This window comes from Mastomys coucha, unplaced genomic scaffold (assembly GCF_008632895.1).
Source record: "Mastomys coucha isolate ucsf_1 unplaced genomic scaffold, UCSF_Mcou_1 pScaffold5, whole genome shotgun sequence".
Taxonomy (NCBI): Eukaryota; Metazoa; Chordata; class Mammalia; order Rodentia; family Muridae; genus Mastomys; species Mastomys coucha.
Genome location: NW_022196911.1, coordinates 21,564,842 through 21,589,064, shown reverse-complemented (window position 1 = coordinate 21,589,064; position 24,223 = coordinate 21,564,842). Strand labels below are relative to the sequence as shown.

The 24,223-nt window shown below is 40.1% G+C and overlaps 1 protein-coding gene across 2 annotated transcripts; it reads right to left on the bottom strand.

The window, feature by feature from the left end:
- Positions 1–3,745: 3,745 nt before the first annotated feature.
- LOC116077663 (zinc finger protein 54-like) lies at positions 3,746–23,954 on the bottom strand. 2 transcript variants are annotated; one of them, XM_031352364.1, is made up of 7 exons: positions 23,657–23,954; positions 22,631–22,793; positions 22,408–22,498; positions 16,593–16,691; positions 14,178–14,304; positions 4,892–6,664; positions 3,746–4,423 (listed from the first exon to the last, which is right to left on the bottom strand). In XM_031352364.1, the coding sequence occupies exons 4-6, from the start codon at positions 16,653–16,655 to the stop codon at positions 4,917–4,919; spliced, it is 1,938 nt and encodes a 645-aa protein (XP_031208224.1). In that variant the 5' UTR covers positions 16,656–16,691; positions 22,408–22,498; positions 22,631–22,793; positions 23,657–23,954; the 3' UTR covers positions 3,746–4,423; positions 4,892–4,916. The 2 variants fall into 2 exon arrangements, with proteins under 2 accessions (XP_031208224.1, XP_031208223.1); XM_031352363.1 differs by lacking the exon at positions 3,746–4,423 and having other exon boundaries at positions 4,458–6,664.
- Between the last annotated feature and the right edge of the window lie 269 nt (positions 23,955–24,223).

Below are 24,223 nucleotides of genomic sequence, written 5' to 3'. Positions count from 1 at the left end.
GTCCAGAGAATTCCCAGCCCTAGCCTGGAGTCCAAAGACTGGACAAAAATAGGGGCTGAGGGTGTGGGCTTTTGGTCCTGGCCCTGACTTGCTTTCCCAACAGCTTTGGCCTCCCCACTCCCCTTGTGCACTCCACTGCTGTCACTGCAGACACTCTACTCCCCACCTTGTATTCTGCAGTCTCCAGGCCTGTTGCTATAGTGCCCACCTGAATGTCAATAAACAGCAGCTGAAGCAAAAACAAACAAACAAACAAAAAAGACTGGAAGATCTATGAGTTCAAGCAAGGTTATCTGGGATTAAAGGTGTGGTGGCACACACCTTTAATCTGGGCAACACCTTTTGCTGGAGACCTATACAAGGACATTGGAAGAAGGAAGGCTCACTCTGCTTCACCTGCTTGCCTTGTGGGACTGAGCAACTGCTGGATCCTGGGACTTACATTCACAGCTGCTGCCAACCATTGTTGGGAGTTGATTGTTAGGAGTTGGACTACAGACTCTTAAGTCATCAATAAATTCCTTTACTACATAGAGACTACCATAAGTTCTGTGACTCTAGAGAACCCTGACTAGTGCAATAAATAATTGGGAAAACAAATGATTTAAGGTATATTAAAAGAATAAACAATGCTTCAGATTTCCTTCCCTTGCTATGCTACTGTTATATGAAGACTTCAAAAGTTCCAAGTTTTAGCATTAACCAGTAGAGTTCTGATAAGCTATTAATCTACCTCAGGGAACTCTTGTTAATATTATCATAGTCTCAGGCTCAAGATTTTATATTTTCTTTGGTTGTCAGAAGTCTAGACTTAAAAGTGCTTCTCACTGTGCTAAGGACATCTACCCACACCCATTCTTCTAGATAGAAGAAAGAGTGCTTAATGCTTTTAACTAAAATCATCTTATGACAGCTTTTACTATGACTCAAAGGTATGCATTTACTGTTTTTTTTTTTTTTCTACAGTGTGGATTTCACTACAGACTACAAACCGTGGTAATACTAGTATATTTAAATTTACCTCTTTTAATAAATTTTAAAAAATTTTTGTAAGCTTCGGGTTATTGGTTTGGATCACTTCACACAAGTCAAAGGAACTGCAGATAAGTACTGTCCATTATTAGCCTGTTTCCCACCTGCCTATTCCTGAGGGTGGGATCTTTCTTTGGTCTTGGGACTCCTTTCCCTTTCTACCAGGACCTAAACGTTTCTTATGTACAAGAAAAAATCAGCCTCATTATTGATGTTGGTCTTAGGTACCACAGTAGAGAGAGAAGCTCACTAAGATGCTACGTTTTCACTTTACAAGAAACAGAAGGCTTTGGCCATCTAGGAAAAGACTAGCACCCAGCAAGCTCACCACAGTTACACGTTAACTGGGACTGGGAAAGGTTGCAACTACCAAAGTTATTTTGCCCTTGCTGCCCAAGAAAGCTGACAACCTACACAAATCTCAGTCCCTTTTGGTTATAGCTAGTCAAAAACCAAAAGTAAGAAGCTGGGCAGTGGTGGCGCACACCTTTAATCCCAGCACTTGGAAGGCAGAGGTAGGCAGATTTCTGAGTTCCAGGACAGCCTGGTCTACAGAGTGAGTTCCAGGACAGCCAGGGCTACGCAGAGAAACCCTGTCTCGAAAAACAAACCAAAAAACCCCCCAAAACAACAAAAAAACCAAACCAAACCAACAACAATAACAAAAAATAAAATAAGAATTTCACATTTACAAGGAGTGTCATAGGATCAAGGTTTGTGCAGCTGCAAGCTTTCTTGTAGTACTAAGTGCGCTTTTCAGGGTGGTATTTCTTCAAGGTTCAGTCAGTCTCAAAACAATTATCAGCTAGTTATTACCCCAAATACAATGAAGGCTTTGGTGAAATGCTGCATTCAAAGCCAAACAGAAAGGCTTTACTTTATAATCACTACACCCCATAAACAACTTAACTTTACCTCCTGTCCCTAAAATTTATCTCATTCAGCACAGTTCCAACCACTTAAAGACAGCAAACTGCCCCAACTGATGCTTCCATGTCCTGAGCCCCAGATGTTCCTGCAGAGCCTGGTCAGTGAAACAGCATGCTTTTCTCAGACTTGGCCAACATTTCAACCTTTTAACCTCAAGTTATGTCCCAATCTCAGAAGGATGAAGTCATAAACCATCATGTCACCTCTTATTTATTATCAAGAAAAAGCTCAGACATTAAATTTCAAACCTGGGACAAGCAGCCATGGTAGCCATTTCACATATCAAGGTGGACCTGGCCTCCAGGTTCTCCCAGCAACTTTTCAGTCCCTACCTGTTACAGGGTATGGGTGACATACCACACCCTCTACCCTGAACCCTCTAGCCCAGGAGTTGGGCTGACCTTCCTGAGGGAGACTCTTCCTATATAATCCAGACATTTTGTATCATTTTGAACCTTTGGCTTCTTGGCTGTTGTACTTAAGTTTCCCTCTCTCCTCCACATTTGGTTTAGGGTCATGAGCACTCTGGATTCCCTTAGATGTGTCTACCAATGGCTATGCACTCATATATCTGGAGTATAGTTTCTCCTTCATCATCCACAAGGGCAGTTATATCCTTATCTTGTCTTTCTTTCTTTTTTTTTTTTCTTTTTCATTCAATGTTGATTCTGAGGAGCACGGATTTTGGATTTTGTGATGTACAGCAAAATTACACGCAGGACTAAAGGTCTTTCCGGATCTTTTTTATTATTACATTTTGTCCTTATTATGAATTTTATTTTCTTCGGAGACAGGATTTATGTAGTCTTACCTGTCCTGGAAATCACTATGTAGATCAGACTGGCATTGAACTTACAGAAGTAGCCCTGCCTTGGTGTCATGAGCGTGTAGAGGGAGGTGCTGTTTCCCTAATTGGTTCTTGATTGTGTCAATAAAACAGGCTGGAGCCAATTGCTGCGCAAAGGGTAAAGGTGGGACTTCCGGGTCCCAGGAGGAAGGGGGGGGGATGGTGAGGAGCACGGGGGCGGGGGCAGGATGAGAAGAGAAAGGGTATTTGTAGCCATGCAGTGGGGGAAGAAAGCAGAAGTCATGTAAGGCCTTGGGGCATCCTGGGCCTGCAGTCTGCCTCGGGCAGGGCCCTGTTGGTTGGCCGGAGCTAGCTGTAAACTGATAAGATTAGGAGCCGGGATTCTTTTGTCCAGTAACTGTGTTCTCTGACACGTTCTAAAATAATAAAGGTGTCAGAAGTGTTTTTCATCCTCGGGTAAAGGTGGGGTGGTAGCTGTTGGCTTGGTGAAGCTTGCTGGGGAACAAAGAAGCAAGAGGGAGCTCAGACAGCAGCTCCTGGCTTTCCTTCCCTGGTTAGGGGATGGAGGGAGCTCAGACAGCAGCTCCTGGCTTTCCCTGGTTGGGGGATGGTTGCATTCCATCCCGGGAAGGAGGAAGCATATTTTTAAAATTACATACTACGTGAGTGCTAGGATTAAAGGTGAGCACCAGCAGTTGGCATTATTTTGAATTTTTGGATATTGAAGATGTTTTTTATTATAGCTTTTCCCAGCAGCTGGAGAAATGGTTTAGCGGTCAAGAGCACTGACCGTCCTCTTCCATAGAATAGGGGTTCAATTTCCAACATACAAATAGCAGGTCACAATTGCCTATATAACTCCAGCTTCAGAAAATCGGATATCCACTTCTGGCCTCCATGGGCAGTAGGCATTCATGTGTTGTTATGCCCAGTTCTCAGGAACCCCAGAAGAACACCAGGAATTGTGAGTCCGAAGCAAGAACAAAGAGTTTTTATTACACTCGTCTGACTTGGATTGCAAGCCTTTCTCACTCCGGAGGTTAGGAAAGCCATACCCCGGACCAGAGACTTGGAATTGATAAGAGAGTGCCAGCCTTTAAACCTGATAACGTTTGTTCAGACAGCACGGCAGAACCACGCAGCTGGAAAGGGACCTTCCTGGCCTGGGAAAAGTAACTCATTGTGCTAGCAGAAGCTAGTTTATTTTTACAAACTGGTCAAAGCGCTCTGGGAACACTTAATTGCCCTTCTCCCACGGTCCAAGAGTGGGCATTTTATCATCTCAAGGATATTGGTCCCTGCTTCCTTCCAGGGCAGGAGTCATCTGCACTGGGGAAGTGTTGGTTATCAATCAAAGGGAGTGTGAGTCTCGGTGACAGGGAGGCTAGGGTATGCTGGTTTTTGTCTGTTCCCAAGGCTGGTATCTGTCCCCGTGTCAGGGGGAAGGGAGTGCTACTATGAAAGGAGAAAAGGGGAATTGCAATATTCTGGCGCCAGGCTGGGCCCTCTTTGTTTGCCCTCTCCAAAGGTCAGAGGCATCTACGAAGGGGAAAGGGTAGGAGTGGTAACTTCTCTAGCCCTCGAAGCAGCAGGGAAGTGCAGAGGCAGGCTTCCTGTGTCTCTTCAGTGTACAGACATACACAGTCAAAATACCTACATACGTTAAAAAAAAAAAAAAGCTCTTCACACACATTTGCAGAGTTTTATTTAAATATAAGCTCTATGATACTCTTCTATGATTTATTTTAAGGATTTCACAGATTTCTTATTATATTTACATTATAATTATGTATAATGTTGTATATAATTATATTATGTATAATATTGTGATTTGTAAGCAGAGAATAAAAGACAAATGCTATGTCATTATTTAAATTGGTGTTTTTCCTCCCAATATGAATTTTATGATGTTCTCCAGGAGTAAAGCACTTATGAAAAGATTTGTCACATGCCTTACATCTGTAAGGTCCCTTTCTTTTCAGTATGAACACTCTTTTTAAATATGAGTCTTTTAAAATATGAGTGATTGGTTAATGATTTGTCACAGTACATACACTTGTTTCTTTTCAGTTTGATTCCTGTAATGTATTTTAAGATGTGACAGTTCAATATAGGACTTACCACATTCTATGCATTTGTCTAATTTCTATGACGAATGAATTTTCTGATGCCTTTTAAATGACGAATGGTAGGTATAGGATTTGTCACAGTCATTGCACTTGTAAAGCTTCTCCCCAGTATGTCCCTTGTCTTCATGAATTTTCTGATGTCTTTTAAGGGTTGATAACTGAGGAAAAGTCTTTCCACATTTTCTGCATTTGTAAGGTTTCTCGCCAGTATGAAACTTTTTATGTGCCTTAAGAGATGCACACCAGATGAAGGATTTGTCACAAATGTTGCACTTGTAGAGCTTCTTCCCTGTGTGAATTCTCTGATGTTTTGTAAGAGTTGACTTCTCAGTAAAGGATTTGCCACATTCCTTACATTTATAAGGCTTCTCTCCAGTATGCAAATTCTGATGGCTTTTAAGGGATGACCAGTAATGAAATGACTTTCCACATTCTTTGCATTTGTAAGGTTTCTCCCCAGTATGAAGTCTTTGATGTGTTTTGAGATTTGTACATTGGTTAAAGGATTTGCCACAAATGTTGCACTTGTAGGGTTTCTCTCCAGTATGAATTATCTGATGTGTTATAAGACTTGACTTCAGAGTAAAGGATTTATCACATTCCTTACATTTATAAGGCTTCTCTCCAGGATGCAAATTCTGATGTATTTTAAGGGATGACATGTAAGGAAATGACTTTCCACATTCCTTGCACTTGTAAGGTTTCTCCCCAGTATGAAGTGTTTGATGTGTTTTAAGATTTGTACAACTGTTAAAGGATTTGTCACAAGTGTTGCACTTGTAGGGTTTCTTTCCAGTATGAATTCTTTTATGCGTTGTAAGAGTTGACTTCTCAGTAAAAGATTTGTCACAAACCTCACATTTGTAAGGTTTCTTTCCAGTATGCAAATTCTGATGTTTTTTAAGGGATGAGGACTGAGTAAATGACTTTCCACATTCTTTGCACTTGTAAGGTTTCTCTCCGGTGTGAAGTCTTTGGTGAGTTTTAAGATTTGCACATTGTCTAAAGGATCTGCCACAGACATTGCACGTATAGGGTTTCTCTCCAGTATGATTTCTCTGATGTTTTTTAAGAGTTGACTTTGTAGTAAAGGATTTGTCACATTCCTTACATTTGTATGGCTTAGAACCAGGATGCAAATTCTGATGGACTTTAAGGGATGACAAGTAAGGAAATGACATTCCACATTCTTTGCATTTGTAAGGTTTTTCCCCAGTATGAAGTCTTTGATGTGTTTTAAGAGTTGTGCTCTGGGAAAAAGATTTGTCACAAAGGTTGCACTTGTAGGGTTTCTCTCCAGTATGAATTCTCTGGTGTACAGTGAGATTTGAGGAGGTACTGAAGCATTTCCCACATTTCCCACACTGGTGTGGTTTCTCTCCAATGTAGTTTATTTGTTGCATGAGACTGTGTGTAGAGCTGAAATGGTCATCATATTCTTCTTGCCCGTGCTCTTTCTTTGCAGTGTAGAGTCTCTGATCTTGACTAATATTGGAACACAAACTGAAAGATTTCTCACACTCTTTAGATTTGCAAGGTTCTTTTCCAATGAGCATGATTTTATGTCTATCTGGGTTTGATGAGTCATTAGACACATCCCTGTCATTACAGCATCTGTAGTTTTTAGATGTTTCTGTAGTTATACTAGTTTTATAAAGTGCACATCTGAAGTGTTCATGAAGAATTTTGCCAAGCTCATTATACTGGCAAGACTCTTTTTCTGTATTCACATGTTGATCAACAGTATCACATATGCAATAGTTCTCTGGAAAATGAGTATAACTCAGGTTAATAGGTATTGTTTCAAAATTACATATTTGATGAATGACTGGCAACAATCTCTCTTAAGGTAAGACAAATAGCAGTCATTCAGAATAAAACTCCCAATTCTTTTATTTTACTATAATTAAATGGATTCTTACAAAACCAATGATAGCCTTCCAGGAAGATAGCCCATATAATTGAGGCATCAGTAATCAGCTTTGGGATGGAGGTCACTAAGTGATTATATGTAAAAGTTCATGTTTGTATATTTAAATTTTTTTCAAATAGGGATGATGAAGAATTTCATTCAATTCCATGTTCACAGCACTTGTGCTTATTTATTAAAAAAAAAAAACAACTACTGTTTGGAAGACACAATTCCTTTTCAGATTAAATGTTACTTAAAAGTATGAAGTTTTTTCCCCTCTAAAATAAGTATGAGATCTTTAAAATAATGGACAGAAAACAAGCATTCTCCCAGATACCTAAGGCTCTAGATCATTTGAGACAGGAATTATTTAAAAACAAAACAAAACAAAACAAAAAAACTGTAGAGGGTTGGGTGAGGATGCACTATATGAAAAAAGAATCAATTTAAGAGAAAAATAATTAGGTTGGGTCTGCCTGAGACACAGCCATCACATTGAGTTTTCCACAGTACATGGTCCTCTGACTTCCACTGTCTGGCTGTGGGCTTATCCTACCATACCATGGAGAATTTTGGGACCCCAAGAACCTCCTGCTCCCCTGTGGAGGTGTTCAGGGAGCCTAGGAACAACCAGCTTTGAACCCACTTCCACCAATTCCTTGCCAGCAGGGTCGACCTGGGGAACAGCTTCCATAGGTAAAGTGCACTGCCCTTTGACCTCCATTGTCTGGCCCAAGACTATTCCTACCTTCCCAAGAAGTTCCCCTGGTATCTGGATCATCCAGTCAACACCAAGGAAAACCAAATGGTGAAAGGACAGCATAGGATTACAATCAACAAGAGTCAGGACAGTATGGCACAACTAGATCCCAGCTCTTCTGATATGTAGCCCTGGATATTCTAACACAGCCAAAGCACAAGAAGATGACCTTAAGTCCAATTGTATTACAATGATAGAATAAATAAAATAACAAAAACAATAAAATAATATAACTAAATAATAATAAAAGGCACAACACACCCAAACTTATGGGACACAGTGAAAGCAGTGCTAAGAGGAAAATTCACAGCACTAAGTGCCTTTACAAAGAAACTGGAGATATCTCATACTAGCAACTTAAAAGCACACCTGAAAGCTCTAGAACAAAAAGAAGAAACAGTCAAACTCAGGGCTGAAATCAATAAATTAGAAACAAAGAGAACTACACAAAGAATCAATGAAGCTAAGAGATGGTTCTTTGAGAAAATCAACAAGATAGACAAACCCTTAGCTAACTAAAAGGCAGAGAGAGAATATTCAAATTTAGAAAAGTCAGGAAAGAAAAGGGAGACATAACAACAGAAACTGAGGAAATTAAAAAAATCATCAGGTCATACTTCAAAAGCCAGAAAGCTGGAAAATTTAAATAAAATACATGACATTTTTTGACTTATACCACTTACCAAAGTTAAATGAGTATCAGGTAAACTATCTAAACAGTCCTATAACTCCTAAGGAAATGGAGGCAGTCATTAAATGTCTCCCCACCCAACAAACACACAAACAAAAGCCTAAGGTCAGATGGTTTTAGAGTAGAATTCTACCAGAACTCCTCCAACTATTCCACAAAATAGAAACAGAAAGAACACTACCTAATTCGTTCTATGAAACCACTGTTATTCAAATACCTAAACCACACTAAGACCCAACAAAGAAAGAGAACTTCAGACCAATTTTACCTAAGAACTTAGACACAAAAATACTCAATAAAATGTTCATAAACTAAATCAAAGAACACATCAAAAACATCATTCACCATGATCAGGTAGGCTTCATTTTAGGGATGCAGGAATGTTTCACTATATGAAAATCCATCAACATAATCCACTATATAAACAAACCAGAAGAAAAAAACTACATGATCATCTCATTAGATGCTGAAAAAGCCTTCAATAAAATCCAATACCCCCTTTCATGTAACGTCTTGCAGAGAATAGGGATTCAAGGCACATTCCCAAACACAATAAAAGCAATATATAGCAAGCCAATAGTCAACATCAAATTAAATGGAGAGATACTTGAAGCAGTCCCACTAAAAATCAGGGACAAGACAAGGCTGTTCACTTTCTTACTATATATTCAATATAGTAGCTGAGCAATTAGATGACAGGAGATCAACAGGATACAAATTGTAAAGGAAGAAAAGTTAAAGTACCACTATTCATGGATGCTATGATAGTATACATAAGCAGTTCCCAAAACCCTACAAGAGAACTCGTATAGCTGATAAACACCTTCAGCAAAGTAGCTGGACAGAAAATTAACTCAAAGAAATCAGTAGTCCTCCTTTACATAAATAAGTGGCCCCCAAAAAATTCTACCAGAGAACTACAGCCATTAAACACCTTCAGGAATATGGCTGGATACAAAATCAACTGAAAAAAATTAGTGGCCTGTCCTTACACAAGCTATATACCATATGAGAAAGAAATTAGGAAAAAGACACTCTTCACAAAAGCCAAAAATAATATAAAATATCTTGATGTAACTTTAACTAAGCAAGTGAAGATCTATATGACAAGAACTTTAAGTCTTGGAAAAAAGAAATTGAGGAAGATATCAGAAGATGGAAAAATCACCTATGCTCACGGATCAGTAGGATTAACATTGTGAAAGTGGCCATCTTACTAAAAACAATCTACAGATGTAATGTAATCCCCATAAAAAAATCCAGCACAAGTCCTTACAAACCTTGAAAGAGTAGTTCTCAATTTCATTTCGAGAAACAAAAAATCCAGGATACTTAAAACAATCCATTCCAATAAAAGAACTTCTGGATGGATCAACATCCCTTATCTCAAGCTGTACTAAAGAGCAATAGTAATTAAAACCTGCAATGGTATTGGTACAGAGACAGATAGGTTGATTGATGGAATGGAATTGAAGATCCTGAAATAAACCCACACACTTATGGAGACTTGATTTTTGACAAAGAAGTCAAAACAATACAGTGGAAAAGGAAAGCATTTCAACAAATGGTGCTGGGCTAACTGGATATTTTCATGTAGAAAAATGAAAATAGATCCATATATATCACCCTGCACAAAAGATGTCCAAGTGGATCAAAGACTGGATAACACTGGATACACTACATATAATAAAAGAGAAAATGGGAAATAGTCTTGAAAGCATTTTTACACGAGACAGTTTCATGAACAGAAAGCCAATGGCTCAGACTCTAAGACCAACAATGGATAAATGGGACCTCATGAAACTGCAAAGCTTCTATAAGGCAAAGGGCACTGTTAATTGGACAAATTGGCAGCCTATAGATCTTCACCACTCCTACATCTGACCAAGGGCTAATATGCAAAATTACAAGAACTCAAGAAGTTAGATACCAACAACCCAAAATAACTCAATTAAAAAATGGGGTATATGTATTTTTTCTTTTAGATATTTTCTTTATTTACATGTAAAATTCTCCTTTCCCAGTTTCCCCTCCAAAAAACAAACAAACAAACAAACAAAAACAAGAACAAACCCCTGTTGCCTCCTCCCTCCCCATGCCAGAGATTACTCTTCACTCTTTCTAATGGTGTTCAGTGTTTGAACTGAAGCTAATATGTTAATGAAATCAGAAAAGTTAGTGAAATAAAGGAATACAAATAGAAAAAAAATGGGGTACAGAACTATACAGAGAATTCTCAACAGAGAAATCTTGAATGTCCAAGAAGTATTTAAAGGATGTTCAAAGTCCTTAGTGAACAGGGAAATGCAAATCAAAACAACTCTGAGGTTCCATCTTACACCTATCAGAATGGGTACAATCAAAAACTCAAGTGACAACACATGCTAGAGAGGATGTGTAGCAAGGGGAACACTCCTCCATAGCTGGTGGGAATGTAAACTTGGAACAACCACTCTGGAAATCAATTTGAGGGTTTCTCAGAAATCTGTGAATAGTTCTACCTCAAGAACCAGCTATGCCATTCCTGGACATATACCCAAAAGATGCTCCACTATCCCACAAGGACACTTGCTTCACTATGTTCATGGCAGCTTTATTAGTAGTATCTAGAAACTGGAAGTAACCCAGATGCCTCTTACCTGAAGAATAGATACAGAAAATATGATTCACTTATACAATGGAACACTATTCAGCTATTAAAAACAGGGACATCATGAAATTTACAGGCAAATGGATGAACTAGAAAATATCATCCTGAGTGAAGTAACCCAGACCTTAAAGGACATGCATGTTATGTACTCACTAATAAGTGGATTAGTCATAAAATACAGGATAACCACAATACAATCCACAGATTCAAGGAAGCCAACTAAGAAGAAGGGCCCAAGGGAAGTTGCTTGAATCTCACTCAGAAGGGAAAATAAAATTATTATTGGAAGTGGATGGAGAGAGGAAACTGGGTGGGAAAGCAGGCGGGGAATGGAATGGTGGTGATCATATATAAGTAGAGCCAAGGAAAAGGGGCTCAGAGAGTGAACCTAAATTGTTTGGAAAGGGGACTGAGGGGAGCATCTTTAGGATGTGTGAGATACCTGGAAGGGGGAGGGGCGCTCCAGGGAGTCTATGAGGGTGACTCTAGCTGAGACTTCTAGTAGTGGGGAATATGGAGCCTGCTGTAACCAGGCAGGACTCCCAGTAGAGGGAAGAGTATACCAATCCCTGACACTATTAATGATACTTTGTTACGCTTGCAGACAGCAGACTAGCATAACTGTCCTCTGAGAGGTGCCACTCAGCACCTGACCGAAACATATGCAGAGATCCATTAGCTTGGGAAGTCTCCTGCAAGAGTTGTGGGGAAGGACTGAAGAGCCTGGAGGGGATAGGGACTCCTCAGGAAGAACAATAGTCAGGTAACCTGGACCCTTGGGGGCTCCCAGAGACTGAAGCACTAGTCAAAGTGCATACAAGAACTGGACATAGGTCCCTAGTACACATGGAATATGTGTGCAGTTTGGTCTTTATGAGTGTCTCCCAACAAGTGGAGATGGGTCTTACCCTACTCTGACTCTGTTGCCGGCATGTTGATCCTGCTCCCCTAATTGGGCTGTCTTGACAGGCCACAGTGGGAGAGGATTTACCTAGTTCTGCAGTAACTTGAGGTCTCAGAATTCATTTTGCAAGAAGAACAATAGCAGGTATCTCTTAAGTTCTTGTCAAAACAATTTATATGCATAAAGGTTTTCTACAAGACAACAACTGTTGCTTAGACATAGCCAATAATTTGGACAAAGACTGTGAAGATCTAATTGCTTTTCCAGTCCCTGCTAAGGATTCACTTGTGTGAATATTCGATGAGAAAGAGGCTTCCTGTGCAAATGCCCTCCTGCGTACAGAGGTCTAACCTGTGAAAGTGGCACTAATTCCTGTAGAGGGCACACTTCTCAATATGGAGGCACCTGCCATAAAGACCCTGAGCACTGTGCCTGTATCTGTGCTGCTAGATATGCTAGAAGCTTCTGGGATACAGTGTTCTCAGTCCTCATGATAATGGAGCTGTGTGCCAGAATCATATCAATGGATACTCCTGGTTCAATGTGCCTGGATACTAAGGCAGGCACTGTGACTTAGAAGTGGATGAATGTGTTGCTGATCCCTGCATAGATGAGGAAAATGCTTCAATGAGACAGAAAGATACGCGTGTGTCTGACCTCAGTAGTACTCTAATGTGAATTGTCAGTTGGAAATTGATGAGTGTGGATCCCCACCATGTCTACATGGTCCCATGTATCAGGATGTTCTTGGTGCTCACTTCTGTGACTATAAACCAGGATTCCTTGGAGATCTTTGTGAATTCAACTTTGATGAACGTTCCAGTCATCCATATGTCCATGGGGATCTATATGTGAATAGAGGAAACAACTACTACTATGACTGCATGGGGAGTGGATTGACAGGACCACATTGTGAGACTTTGATGCCTCTTTTTTAGTCAAAGTCTTGTCAGAATGATAGAATATGTGAAGACACTCTTGACAGCTATATTTGTCACTGCTGGCCTGGATAAATAAGTATCCTGTACAAGACAGACATAAATAAAGGCCATAGAAACCCCTGACAATTCTGGGGAGCATGTGCTGAGCTGTCCTCAGAGGATCAATAGCGACACACTGCAGGCCTGCCTTCCTCTCTTTCAACTACCTTGGAGCCTCAGGCAATGTTTGAAACTGTCATCCTGGATTCACAGACTGGAGCCTAGCATTACTGTCCTTTGAGAGGTTCCTCCCAGCAGCTGACCATAAGAGATGCAGAGACACATAGTCGAACATTAGACCAAGCTCCGGAAATCTTGTCAAAAGTTTGGGGAAAGGATTGAGGAATCTGGAGTGTACTGGCTGATTTTGTGTGCCAACTTGACCCAGGCTGGAGTTATCACAGAGAAGGGAGCTTCAGTTGGGGAAGTGCCTCCATGAGATCCAGCTGTGGGGCATTTTCTCAATTAGTGACCAAGGGGGTAGGGCCCCTTGTGGGTGGTGCCATCCCTGGGCTGGAAGTCTGGGTTCTATAAGAGAGCAGGCTGAGCAAGCCAGGGGAAGCAAGCCAGCAAGAAACATCTCTCCATGGCCTCTGCATCAGCTCCTGCTTCCTGACCTGCTTGAGTTCCAGTCCTCACTTCCTCTGGTGATCAACAGCAATGTGGAAATGTAAGCTGAATAAACCCTTTCCTCCTCAACTTGCTTCTTGGTCATGATGTTTGTTCAGGAATAGAAACCCTGACTAATACATGGAGGGTACAGGGATTCCACAGTAATACTAAAAGAGTCTACTAACCTGGTCCCTTAGGGGTTCCTAGAGACTGAACCACTAACTATAGAGTACACAAGGTTTGGACCTACCCCCTTCCCTGCACACAAGTAGTAGATGTGCAGCTTGGTCTTCATATGGTTCCCAACAACTGGAGCAGGGACTTACTCTAACTCTATTGCTTGTGTGGATCCTGTTCCACTAACTGGGCTGCCATGTCTGGCCTGAGTCGAAGAGGATATGTCTACTCTTGTAGTGACTTAAAGTGCCTAGGTGGTTTGGTACTCAGTGTGTGTGTGGGACCTCCCCTAGCTCAGAAGTTAAAGGGAGAGTTGGTGGAGGAAGGGGCTTTATGAGGGGGGTGCTGTCTGTGATTGGAATGTGAAGTGATTAAATAAATTGATGAAAAAAAGAAATGATAAAACAAAGGGTGTGTGACACCTATAAATGAAAGGTGGAAAGAAAAAAACCCAAATACCATAAAAAAGTTCTTTTCTACTACCAAACTGCCTTTAATCTCCAATTATTTTCAAGACAGCTTAACAGAGCTTACAATTAAGTCCTCACATATAAAGGATAAGATAGGAATTCTACAAGCAAAATGTTCTTACCCACAGACACCAGGTTGTTGTAATTCTCCAACATTACATCAATGTACAAAGCCCTCTGAGTAGAGTCCAGGTATTGCCACTCCTCTTGGGAAAATTCCACAGCCACATCTCTGAATGCCAACAGATCCTTAAACAGAAAAGTATAGCTCAACCAAGTGATACCAGGCACAGTGCTTTCCTAGATATAAGGAGACTTAAGGAAATTAGGAGTGTAGAAGAGCAAGGACAATTACTCAAAAGGTTATTTCTAATGTAGTCACAATCTGTTTCACAGAGTTTCTCATTCTGCGAAAAAAAGATGACACAGTAGTCTCACAAGCATATCCATGAAACAAGATGCACATTTAAGGTATGGACATTGTCTTAGTTTAGGTTTTACTGCTGTGAATAGACACCATGACCAAGGCAACTCTTATATTAAGGACAACATTTAATTGGGGCTGGCTTACAGGTTCAGAGGTTCAGTCTATTATCATCAAGGAGGGAGCATGGCAGTGTCCAGGCAGGCGTGTTGCAGGCAGAACTGAAAGTTCTACATCTTCATCTGAATGCTGCTACGAGAAGACTGGCTCCCAGGCAGCTAGGAGGAGGGGCTTAAAGCTCATGCCCACAGTGACACCCAGTGACTCCAACAAGGTCACACTTACTCCAATAAGGCCAGTCCTCCAAATAATGCTACTCCCTATGCCAAGCATATTCAAATCACCACATACATGGTTATTTATCAGTTATGGATGCTGTGTTTATGTCCGACAGGATGACAGTGTGTATGTCCCAGTAGGAAAATCTGTGATGAGGAAATGTGGTTTTAAAAGCTGTACCTTTAGATAATGCTAAAATGCATCAAAAATCTTAATGAAGATAAGAAACATAAAAATTTAGAGAATCTAGGGAATAGTCCTCAGGATATGGGGATGGGTGAGAATTTATTAACTAGAAAGAACACCAACAGCACAGAAACTATCCCCAAGTATAAACAGATGAGACGACATGAATATAAAGTTTCTGTCCATCAAAGAAACAATCAGCAGGGCACACAGACACCCACAGAATGGGTGCCAATCTGTACCAGTGACACTCTGGATAGGGGCTCATATCTTGAATTTACCAAGAATCACAGAAATTAAATTTTAAGGAAATAAAACTGCCAATCAACAAATTGGCAAATGTACTGGACAGATATTTTGAGAAGACAGAAACACAAATTGACAATACATATTGGTTATGTAAAAAGTGGTTATGATCCTTAAAATGATATCAGAGATGGAAATTCAAAATACTTTGAAATAGTGCCTCAGCCCACGGAGAAGGGCCGTCATCATCTAGTCTGACAACAAATGTTAGAGAGGATATGGATAGAACAAAGCCTTATTCACTGTGTGTGTGTGTGTGTCTGTGTGTGTGTGTCTGTATGTCTGTCTGTCTTGCAAATTAATGTGGCCACTGTGGAAATCAGTTTGGAGATGATTGAAAATGAAATATACAATCAGCTTTTTTTTTTTTTTTATGGTTTTTACGAGACAGGGTTTCTCTGTGTCGCCTTGGCTGTCCTGGAACTCACTCTGTAGACCAGGCTGGCCACGAACTCAGAAATCCGCCTGCCTCTGCCTCCCAAGTGCTGGGATTAAAGGCGTGCGCCACCACCGCCCAGCACAATCAGCTTTTTTACTCTGGGGAATATACCAGAGAACTCCACATCTCATTCTAGAGACAGTTATACCCTATGTTTACTGCTGCTTTATTTACCACAGCAAAGTTTTGGCACCATCTTAATTGTCTATCAACAGATAAATGTTATACATATAAAAATGAAATATTATTGAGGTGAAGATAAAAAAAATTATAGGAAAATGATTGTACTTAGAATGTACAATGCTGACATCATAGATCAACAGAAAGGAACCAAGTTTTCCCTCAAGTACAGAATATAGACAATAATATTTATTTATGGAAACAATGTACATGTAGATCCAGTAGAAGATGAAGAAAAGAGAAAATGAAAGATTAGATATAAGGGGATGAAGTAGGACTGACTACAGTTAATGACCACCAGTTACGAAAAAGTATATAAAGCTAATTGTTTTCCTAGTTCTAATTCTGTCACACTTTTTTGTTTGTTTGTTTGTTTTTTGGTGGCGGATCAGCTCCTAAAGGTATACTTGATAGTGAAAACATAAAATCACATCTGAGGCTCCAGAGCTCCTGTTCCTAATGACTACAGTAGCTGCATAAAAGTGCACTCAGTTGTATAGTCTCTGGGTTGGTTTATTTCAGTATGTGAATATTTTGTTATAATATCTGTTTGCAACTTTTTAAATATAATACAGGGAAAAAATTTCAGAAGCAGAAAATGAAAGGATTTCAATGGTTTTAAATATAAAAATTTCCAGAGAAATAATGGACATGACTACTGACCTGAGACTTATTTCCAGGAGAATCAGCCATTTCTTGCTGTCTTTTTTCTTTTTTTCTTTGCATTTGTCTTCAGTAAGGATGAATAGCTGGCTTGCTGCCCTTTCATATAAAAGAGTCAAAAAGGAAAAGCGAAACATAATGAATGCTGTTAAAGAACAATGTCCAATACATGAAAAGGCCCATGAAGGCACAGAACTCTACCACATGTCCTGTCCAGTTAATGATCTCAAAGCCAGGAGAGCATGAAATGACATTGAAAGCTTGGACAGAAAAGAACCATCAACAATATGGCTGCACCTGGAAAAAGACTCTTAGAACTGATGGGCCCACAGGTGCATTTGAAGATAGTCACGAACTGACACAATTTTCAGTTCACTAAAGTGGTAAAGTGCATAATAAATTAGAAGCAAAAATGTACACAGGAGAATCAGAGGAATTATGCATGAGAATATGACAAATAATACATTTAATGTGAAGAATAGATAGATTCACGAGAAACAGGAAATAGTCATCCTTGCTAAAAAAGAGTAAACCACTAATTCTCACACTAAAGAAGAATGTTACCACTAATCCAACCAGAAACAAGAACATGGAATAAAAACAGTATTACCAAAAAATATAGCCACTTTGAGAACCAAAGTGGAGAATCCCTCCCTGCTCCTATGCCTGCCTCAGAACACATAACCCAGACCCCGCTCCCCCAACCAGGTGGTCACAACTAGCCAATCACTAGCACAGCACCTGGAATATTTCTCCATGTTAATGATGCATCTCAGTACTTTAGCTTTCAGCAAATGGCCTTTTTCCATCCTGAATATTCAAACCTTAAAAACTATATAACCCTTAATTCACACTGAATAAAGTATTTACTTTTAAACCTACCCCCCAATAAAGAAATTCGAACAAGTTAAGATCACCTCTGAGACCTTCACTAAAGATTGTTGGAGAAGGCCTTCACCTAAAGGAGCTATATCACTAAGACTGTCGAATAAGGCATCCCCCTAACCCCCACTAAGTCCCAACTGGACCTTGATCCTGCTCTTCCTGGCTCTGCTTCACCCCTTCCTGGGCAGGCTGGCTATAGCATCCAATGCCCAAGAGCGAAGTGGCAAAGTGCAGACCCCACCCACACCGACTTTGCCCTGCCCTCTCCCAGATGGTGGCCCAGCAATGGTGTACCAGTGTATAGTCAGGCAGCGGTTTCTGGACAACTGGAGAGGAGAAGTGGAATCAGGTAGCACAGAAGCTGAAAGGGTTCAACATCCTACTCCACTCACCCATGTTTTACTGCTATTTTCAAAGTAGCTACAAAAGGAAAATAACCTGAACAAACTTCAACTGATAGAGAAAATCAAATATATAAATACACACACACACACACACACACACACACACACACACACAATGTGATATTATTCAGCTGTAAGAAAATTGAAATCATGAGATTTGCACGGAAATGAATAAACCTAGAAAAGATCATACTGAGTAGAGTAACCCAGACCCAGAAAGACAGACATTACATGTTCTCTCTCACAGGAAGGTCCTAACTCCAAATCTTCAGATGTGAATTCATAACCTGGAGTAAATACAGTAACCCAGGAAAGATGGAGAGACCACTGTGGCATGTGGGGGGAGTAATAAAGAGGGATTTACAGAGCACAAGATATTTGAAGAAGGAAATAAAAAATAGAGACAGGACTTCATTTGGAGAAGCGACAGATACAAACACAGAATAACAGCAAAATAATAGTGAAGATATTTGAAAGTTATAAGGAGTCACACTTTTATCCATCCAGTAAAAAGCCATATACACATGAATAAAACACTCAAGAAATTAGACACTGCAAAACAAATAACTCAATTAAAAAAATGGGGTACAGAGCTAAACAGAATTCTCAAAAGAAGAATCTCTAATGGTCGAGATGCACTTAAGAAACATTTAATGTCTTTAGTCATCATGGAAATGCAAATAAAGATGATCCTGAGATTCCACCTCATACAAATCAGAATGGCATAAAAACATAATCATATGGAATAAAAACCCTATGAACAACAACAACAAAAATCCTATGAACAAAACATGTAGCCAGTCTAGAAATCAAAATATAGAATCCTCAATTAAATAAACAAATTCTCAAGTTAAATAAATCTAGCATATACCACAGAAATACCACATCTTGGCAAATGCTCAAAGGGTTCCTCATTCTACTATACAGATATGTGTTCACCTAAGTTCATTGCAGACACATTCAAATAGTGTCAAAAGGCAAACAACCTAAGCATACTTCAACTGCTAAGTGTATAGTGAAAATGTGGTACATATGCACTGTGCAATATTATTCTGGTGTAAGGAAAATTGGAATCATGAGCTTTACAGGTAAATGGATACACCTAGAAAAGATCATAGGAGTGACATAAACCAGTCACAGAAAGACAGACACTGCCATGTTTACTCCCATATGAAGTTCTTAGCTCCAAATCTTCAGAAGTGAGTACACCTAAAGTAAATATAGTAATCCAGGAAAACAAAAAATAAAAATAATTTAAAAATAACACTGAGGCATGTGGGAGTGTAATAGAGAGAATAACAGAGAAGAAGTGTTTTGAATAAGGAAATGAAAAGACATGGAAGGGATTTAATTAGGAAGAAGGGACAGGAAAGATTGCCAGGCAGGCTCTCTGCCGACAGAACAAGGCGAGAGGGAGAGAACCCATTCCTGCAGATCTCCTGCCTCTGGAGGCAGGGAGTCTGTCAAAGCAGGAACTCATTTTTATGTATCAATCTTTTCTTTATAAAGGGCTGAGAGAGGAGGCGGAGTTTTCTGCTGAGGTGAGATGATGTAGGGGGAGGGGAAGTTGACGAGGAGGAGTATGGGGTGACTGATGGAGCCAACAAGGTTACTCTACGTCAGCAGGAGCTAGGCAAAGGCAGGCTTAAGCAGGTTGGTGTTGAGTCACTCCAGTACAGAAATGACTGAGACAGTTTACAAAACTCGAGCCAGGCTCAGGTTTGTCCTCAAGGCCCAAACCAGGGCCAAATAAAGCCCAACAAAAGATGTTTCATATAATCGTAAGGAATCATCTTTATACATATAGCAAAAAAGACAATGATACATATACTTCTGTGTATGCATACACATTTAAAATATAAATGAAAACTTCGCATCTGGGCTGATGGTGCTTCTCACAAGAGCCGTAATTTTCTAACAAAACAACCAAAACCAGGGGTGAAAGTCCTGCTTTGAAGTTGTTGGTCACAGCTGTCCAAGAGACTCCCAAAACATAGACTATGGCTGTTGCCCATGATTGTGAGGTAGGTGAGTCCCTATTATTGAAGAAGCTGTGCATTTTGGACAGAGATTTCAGAGGACACAAGATAGATCTGACTTTAAAGCCTCCTGGGGGCTAGCTTTCATGGTATCATAAGGCAATATGCAAGCTTCCAAAGGAGGGAGTCAATCAACAGTCCTTCCCAGGTCTGACACCTATGACGCACAACAATAATTTGTACTGAAGCATAATTCCACACGTGCAAGTATGGTATACATACCTTGGTGGCAACCAACAGCTTTCTACTTGGACTTAGGACCCTCTCAACAAGAGGGAAATCATGCTTGGTACTCGGAAAATAGCCAGTTTTACTAGGGTTAGTGAAGTCAAGGATCTTAGAAAAGAACCTACAACCACTAGTTTATTCAATCAGCATAATCCCTTACTATATTCTAGTTATCCTCATTCCAACAGACAAACGTAGTTGTCACTCATCAAGGAAAGTTCATTTTGCAATCATGGAGATTATTTCAGAAAACACACATTAGTCAAAATGCTGAGCTGTGAGTATGCTCCAGTCCCAACCGATACAACACAACTCCTGAACTAAGGCTCAGGGATCACTGAGAAAGAGGGGCAGGGATACTGTAAGAGCCAGAGGAACAGGAGTTTTGTTGTGACATTGTGTTTCCTAGAAATGTCAAAGACGCTGCTACATACATGAAACCTTACAAATACGGCTGCCTAAACAGGAACTGAACAAGGACATGCTAGTGTGGAAGGGAGCAAGCTCACTAATCTTCAAGCCTAATACTAAGGCTTGAATTTAAACACTAAAAAATTCTGAGAGTTGGAGAAAGAGTCTTCCCCATAGAATAGTACACTGTATGATTATACCAAGTGTTCATCACTGAACACATGCAGACTAAGTTTGGATCCTAATACTCCACAACTACAGTTCTAGGATGCAAAGGATATATAGTTATTCATGCAAGAAAACTATCTATCTATCTATTTATCTATCTATCTATCTATCTAATATGTAAATATAAAAACCCTGGATATTAGATAAAAATTAGGAAAGGGAAAGAAATAGATTAATAGGTAGATAGGTAGATAAATAGATGGAAAGAAAGAAAGAAACAAACAAAGTATAATCCCCTTGAATGAATTTACTAGGCAAATGAAAGGTCTCTACAATGACAATGTGATTGAAGGAAGTGAAGAAGTTCAGTAAAACGAAAAATTGCTGAAGGAATTGAGGAAGATGTAAACTAGAACACAGAAATGCTTTACAAAAATTAAAGGTGTACATAATGTTGTAAAATATGTAGTATTTCTGAAAGTCTTTGATACTGTCAGTTGAAACTGTATAAAATCCAAAAAAAATCCATGGGAATAGCAATAATTAAAAGTATGAAGAGAAACTGTACACATCAGGTATTTCTTAGCTATGTATTTATAGAATAATGGATAAAAACACCTATCAAAAAATTACAAAGGAAGTAAATTATAAAATAATCAAGTAATAAGCAACTGAATTGAACACACCATGCTTAACAGCAGTTGAAATGGCCAATATGTACACATTGAAAACTTCTTCGTAGTAGGGCAGAGGATACTGTACAGAAATTTCAATTCTGCCTTGAAAGTGTCCACACTTAAGACCCTAAACAATAACAAATTCATTTATTTTAGTATATTTAAAATGTAAATGGATAATATTCTTAAAGCAAATAATGTAAACAGAATATAGCTCTAAAAAAAAGAAAAAAGAGATGCCTTTAAAATAATTTTTCTTCTATAAATTGATTTCATATCCAAAGATATAAGATACTGTAAAAGAAGGAATTTCCTTTAATTGCCCTGACTATGGACAACAGTAAAATCATTTGCATATTTTGCAGAAAGTAATCCTGAAAGTACCAAGGAGCAGCACAGAGCTGGAAAGCACTAAGAGGATACACCTAGAGGTGATGTTACAGTGTGTTACAATCACAGCAATGGAAACCACCTGGAATTGTCATGACAACAGACCATAGGAGATATCTCTGGGAAGACAGAATAGACTTTGTTTACCTGTCTGTAAATATAGTTCCTGATTCTTATCAACACTGTTTTTATTATTTTCAGGAATGGAGAAATTAACATTAATAGGCAGAGAATGTGCTAGAATACCAAAAGCCCCCAATCTCAAAACAATAAATATACCTAGATATATTAATTTTCATCATTTTATAATATATTAAAATCACTGAAGTGAAAATAATTTAATACTGATGAATGTAGACCTGATCAGTGCTGTGCATGGAATAATGACAGCATCACTCAACATGCATAAAATAAAATTTTATTTCCCCCTAGGATCAGTTCTTCTGTAGACAGTCTTCTTATTTGTACAACAGGATAATCCTGAGGGGACTTTTCTCAGTGGAAGTCCCTAGAATTATTTCTAGTGAAACAGAATGTGGCAAAACTGATTTCATGTCCCACTTCCACATTTACCTGAAGCCCTTACCATCCCTTCAGCAGTCCTCCAACATACCTGGATCCTTAGCCACTGTCTCCTGCCTCTCTATGTTCTAGGTCTCTTTGTTCTGCTTCACAGGTGAGCACATGTGGGTGATCAGTGAGCCCTGTACATGAGAAGGAGATTCTTCAGAATGCACCTGGAGTTCTACCACAGTACTATGCTCAGTAGATAAAGAGGATTTTACAGTGATCCCCCCATACTAAAAATATTTGGAATTCATTTCCACTTAACATACCTGGAAGCCCACATCCAATCACGGTTAAAACTGACTGGAAGAAGTGGAACTGAATGATTGTGATGACAGCACTATACACTTGTGAGGTTCTTAATATAGCATGAACCAAGCAAGACTTCATCATGCAAGGGTCACACAGATGCACACTTATTTTCCCAGGACCCTGAAGAGGAATAAGGGAGAGAGCAAGTAAAGTATTCTCACGCACAAAAAAACGCACTGCTTTAATTCTGCAATATCCAGTCTCTATACAAAACCTTCTGAGGAGGGTGCAGACATTCCACCTCTTCCTGGAAGAATTTCACAGTCACGCCACTGTCAAGTAACAACCAAATTAAAAACTACAGTTTGAACAGTTGTGTTGGTGCACACTTTTGGATTCTATTACCTTTGCAGCCACTGCTTTTATGACTAGTATCTGAAAGCTCTCGGGGATGCCAAGTCACCAAGTTAAGTAGTCCCTGGGTGTGACAGGAGAGTTAGGGTGGATGAATGTAAATTTCAAGAGCTCTGTCCTTTTTACCTTAACAAAGTGATCTGCATTTGAAATATCAACAGATAAACTCAAATATTCTAGATTATTTTAATAGAACATTTGGGGAGATCCAGGTTCGCTGGGCTCTGGTTCCCTGAGCTGCACTGCAGACTCTTCTAGGCTGCAACCAGGACTGCATTTCAGGAGTTTTCAGGTTTCTGGAGAGAATCAGGCCACGGTAACTGGCCCTCGCGCGATTAGGGTGCCAGGTGGTTCACCCACGTAAGGCAGGGAATAGTGGATTTTTTTTTCTTTTTTGTCACTGGGGCTCTGATCTTTAGTGGGCTCTTGTAAACCCGCCCACTACGCCCCGGTTCTGGTCACGTGGTGCCCATAAACTCTTTCAAGGTTGGGGCTTTCTTTTCTTTAATTACTGTTGTAGAGGCCACTCAGCTTTTCTCTTTTCTGCCTCTCGCCGGGTCAAGGGAGTATCTCCGCCCGCGGATAACCACCACCCGACCCTCGTTTCCCAGCCCAGCAGCTCCTCTGACCTGGGAGGTTCCAGGGCCGCCGGGCAGCGGTTCCCCTGCTGAGCCACAGGCTGCTGAGTCTCACAGGATGTTCAACCTGCGGCATAGGGGAGTTTTTGGGTCCCCACAGGACCCCAACCTGTGTCTTCTATTCTCAAGTCTGCACCATGGGATCTCACACGATGCAGACCTGCAGCTCCTTTCGGTAATGGGTCGTCGCCATTCGGATTTAGTCTTTTCAGCTCAGCTAGCCTGGACTCACTCACTCAGCTGTACCAGCTTTTTACTTCACATCTCTAACCACGCCCGCTGGACACACTTCCGCAACAACCACAGAATGGACATCCACCTTCAATTTCCGGGTGAGCGGCCCGGCCCCGCCCCGAGGAAGCCGGTCCCTCCCACCCCAGCTCAGGCTGTCTTTCCTTACAGCAATTTTGCCTTAGGGAGGGTCATTTCAATAGCTTAGATTTTGAAAGACTGAGGGAAGTCAGTGGTCAGCCCTTTGCTACTAGCCCAGAGCTGAATTCATCCCGCGATGTACTGCTTTCTCCAGTAGATGGTGGTCTTGTCAGTACTGATTCAGAA

Bases quoted from the DNA above. Each gene is read 5' to 3' on its own strand.
- LOC116077663 (XM_031352364.1), bottom strand. From the start codon at position 16,655: ATGCAAAGAAAAAAAGAAAAAAGACAGCAAGAAATGGCTGATTCTCCT. The intron at 14,305-16,592 runs GTCAGTAGTCAT...TTTCTGTTTAAG, and splicing joins CTCCTGGAAATAAGTCTCAG to GATCTGTTGGCATTCAGAGA. The intron at 6,665-14,177 runs GTAAGAACATTT...CTCATTTTCCAG, and splicing joins CAACAACCTGGTGTCTGTGG to AGAACTATTGCATATGTGAT.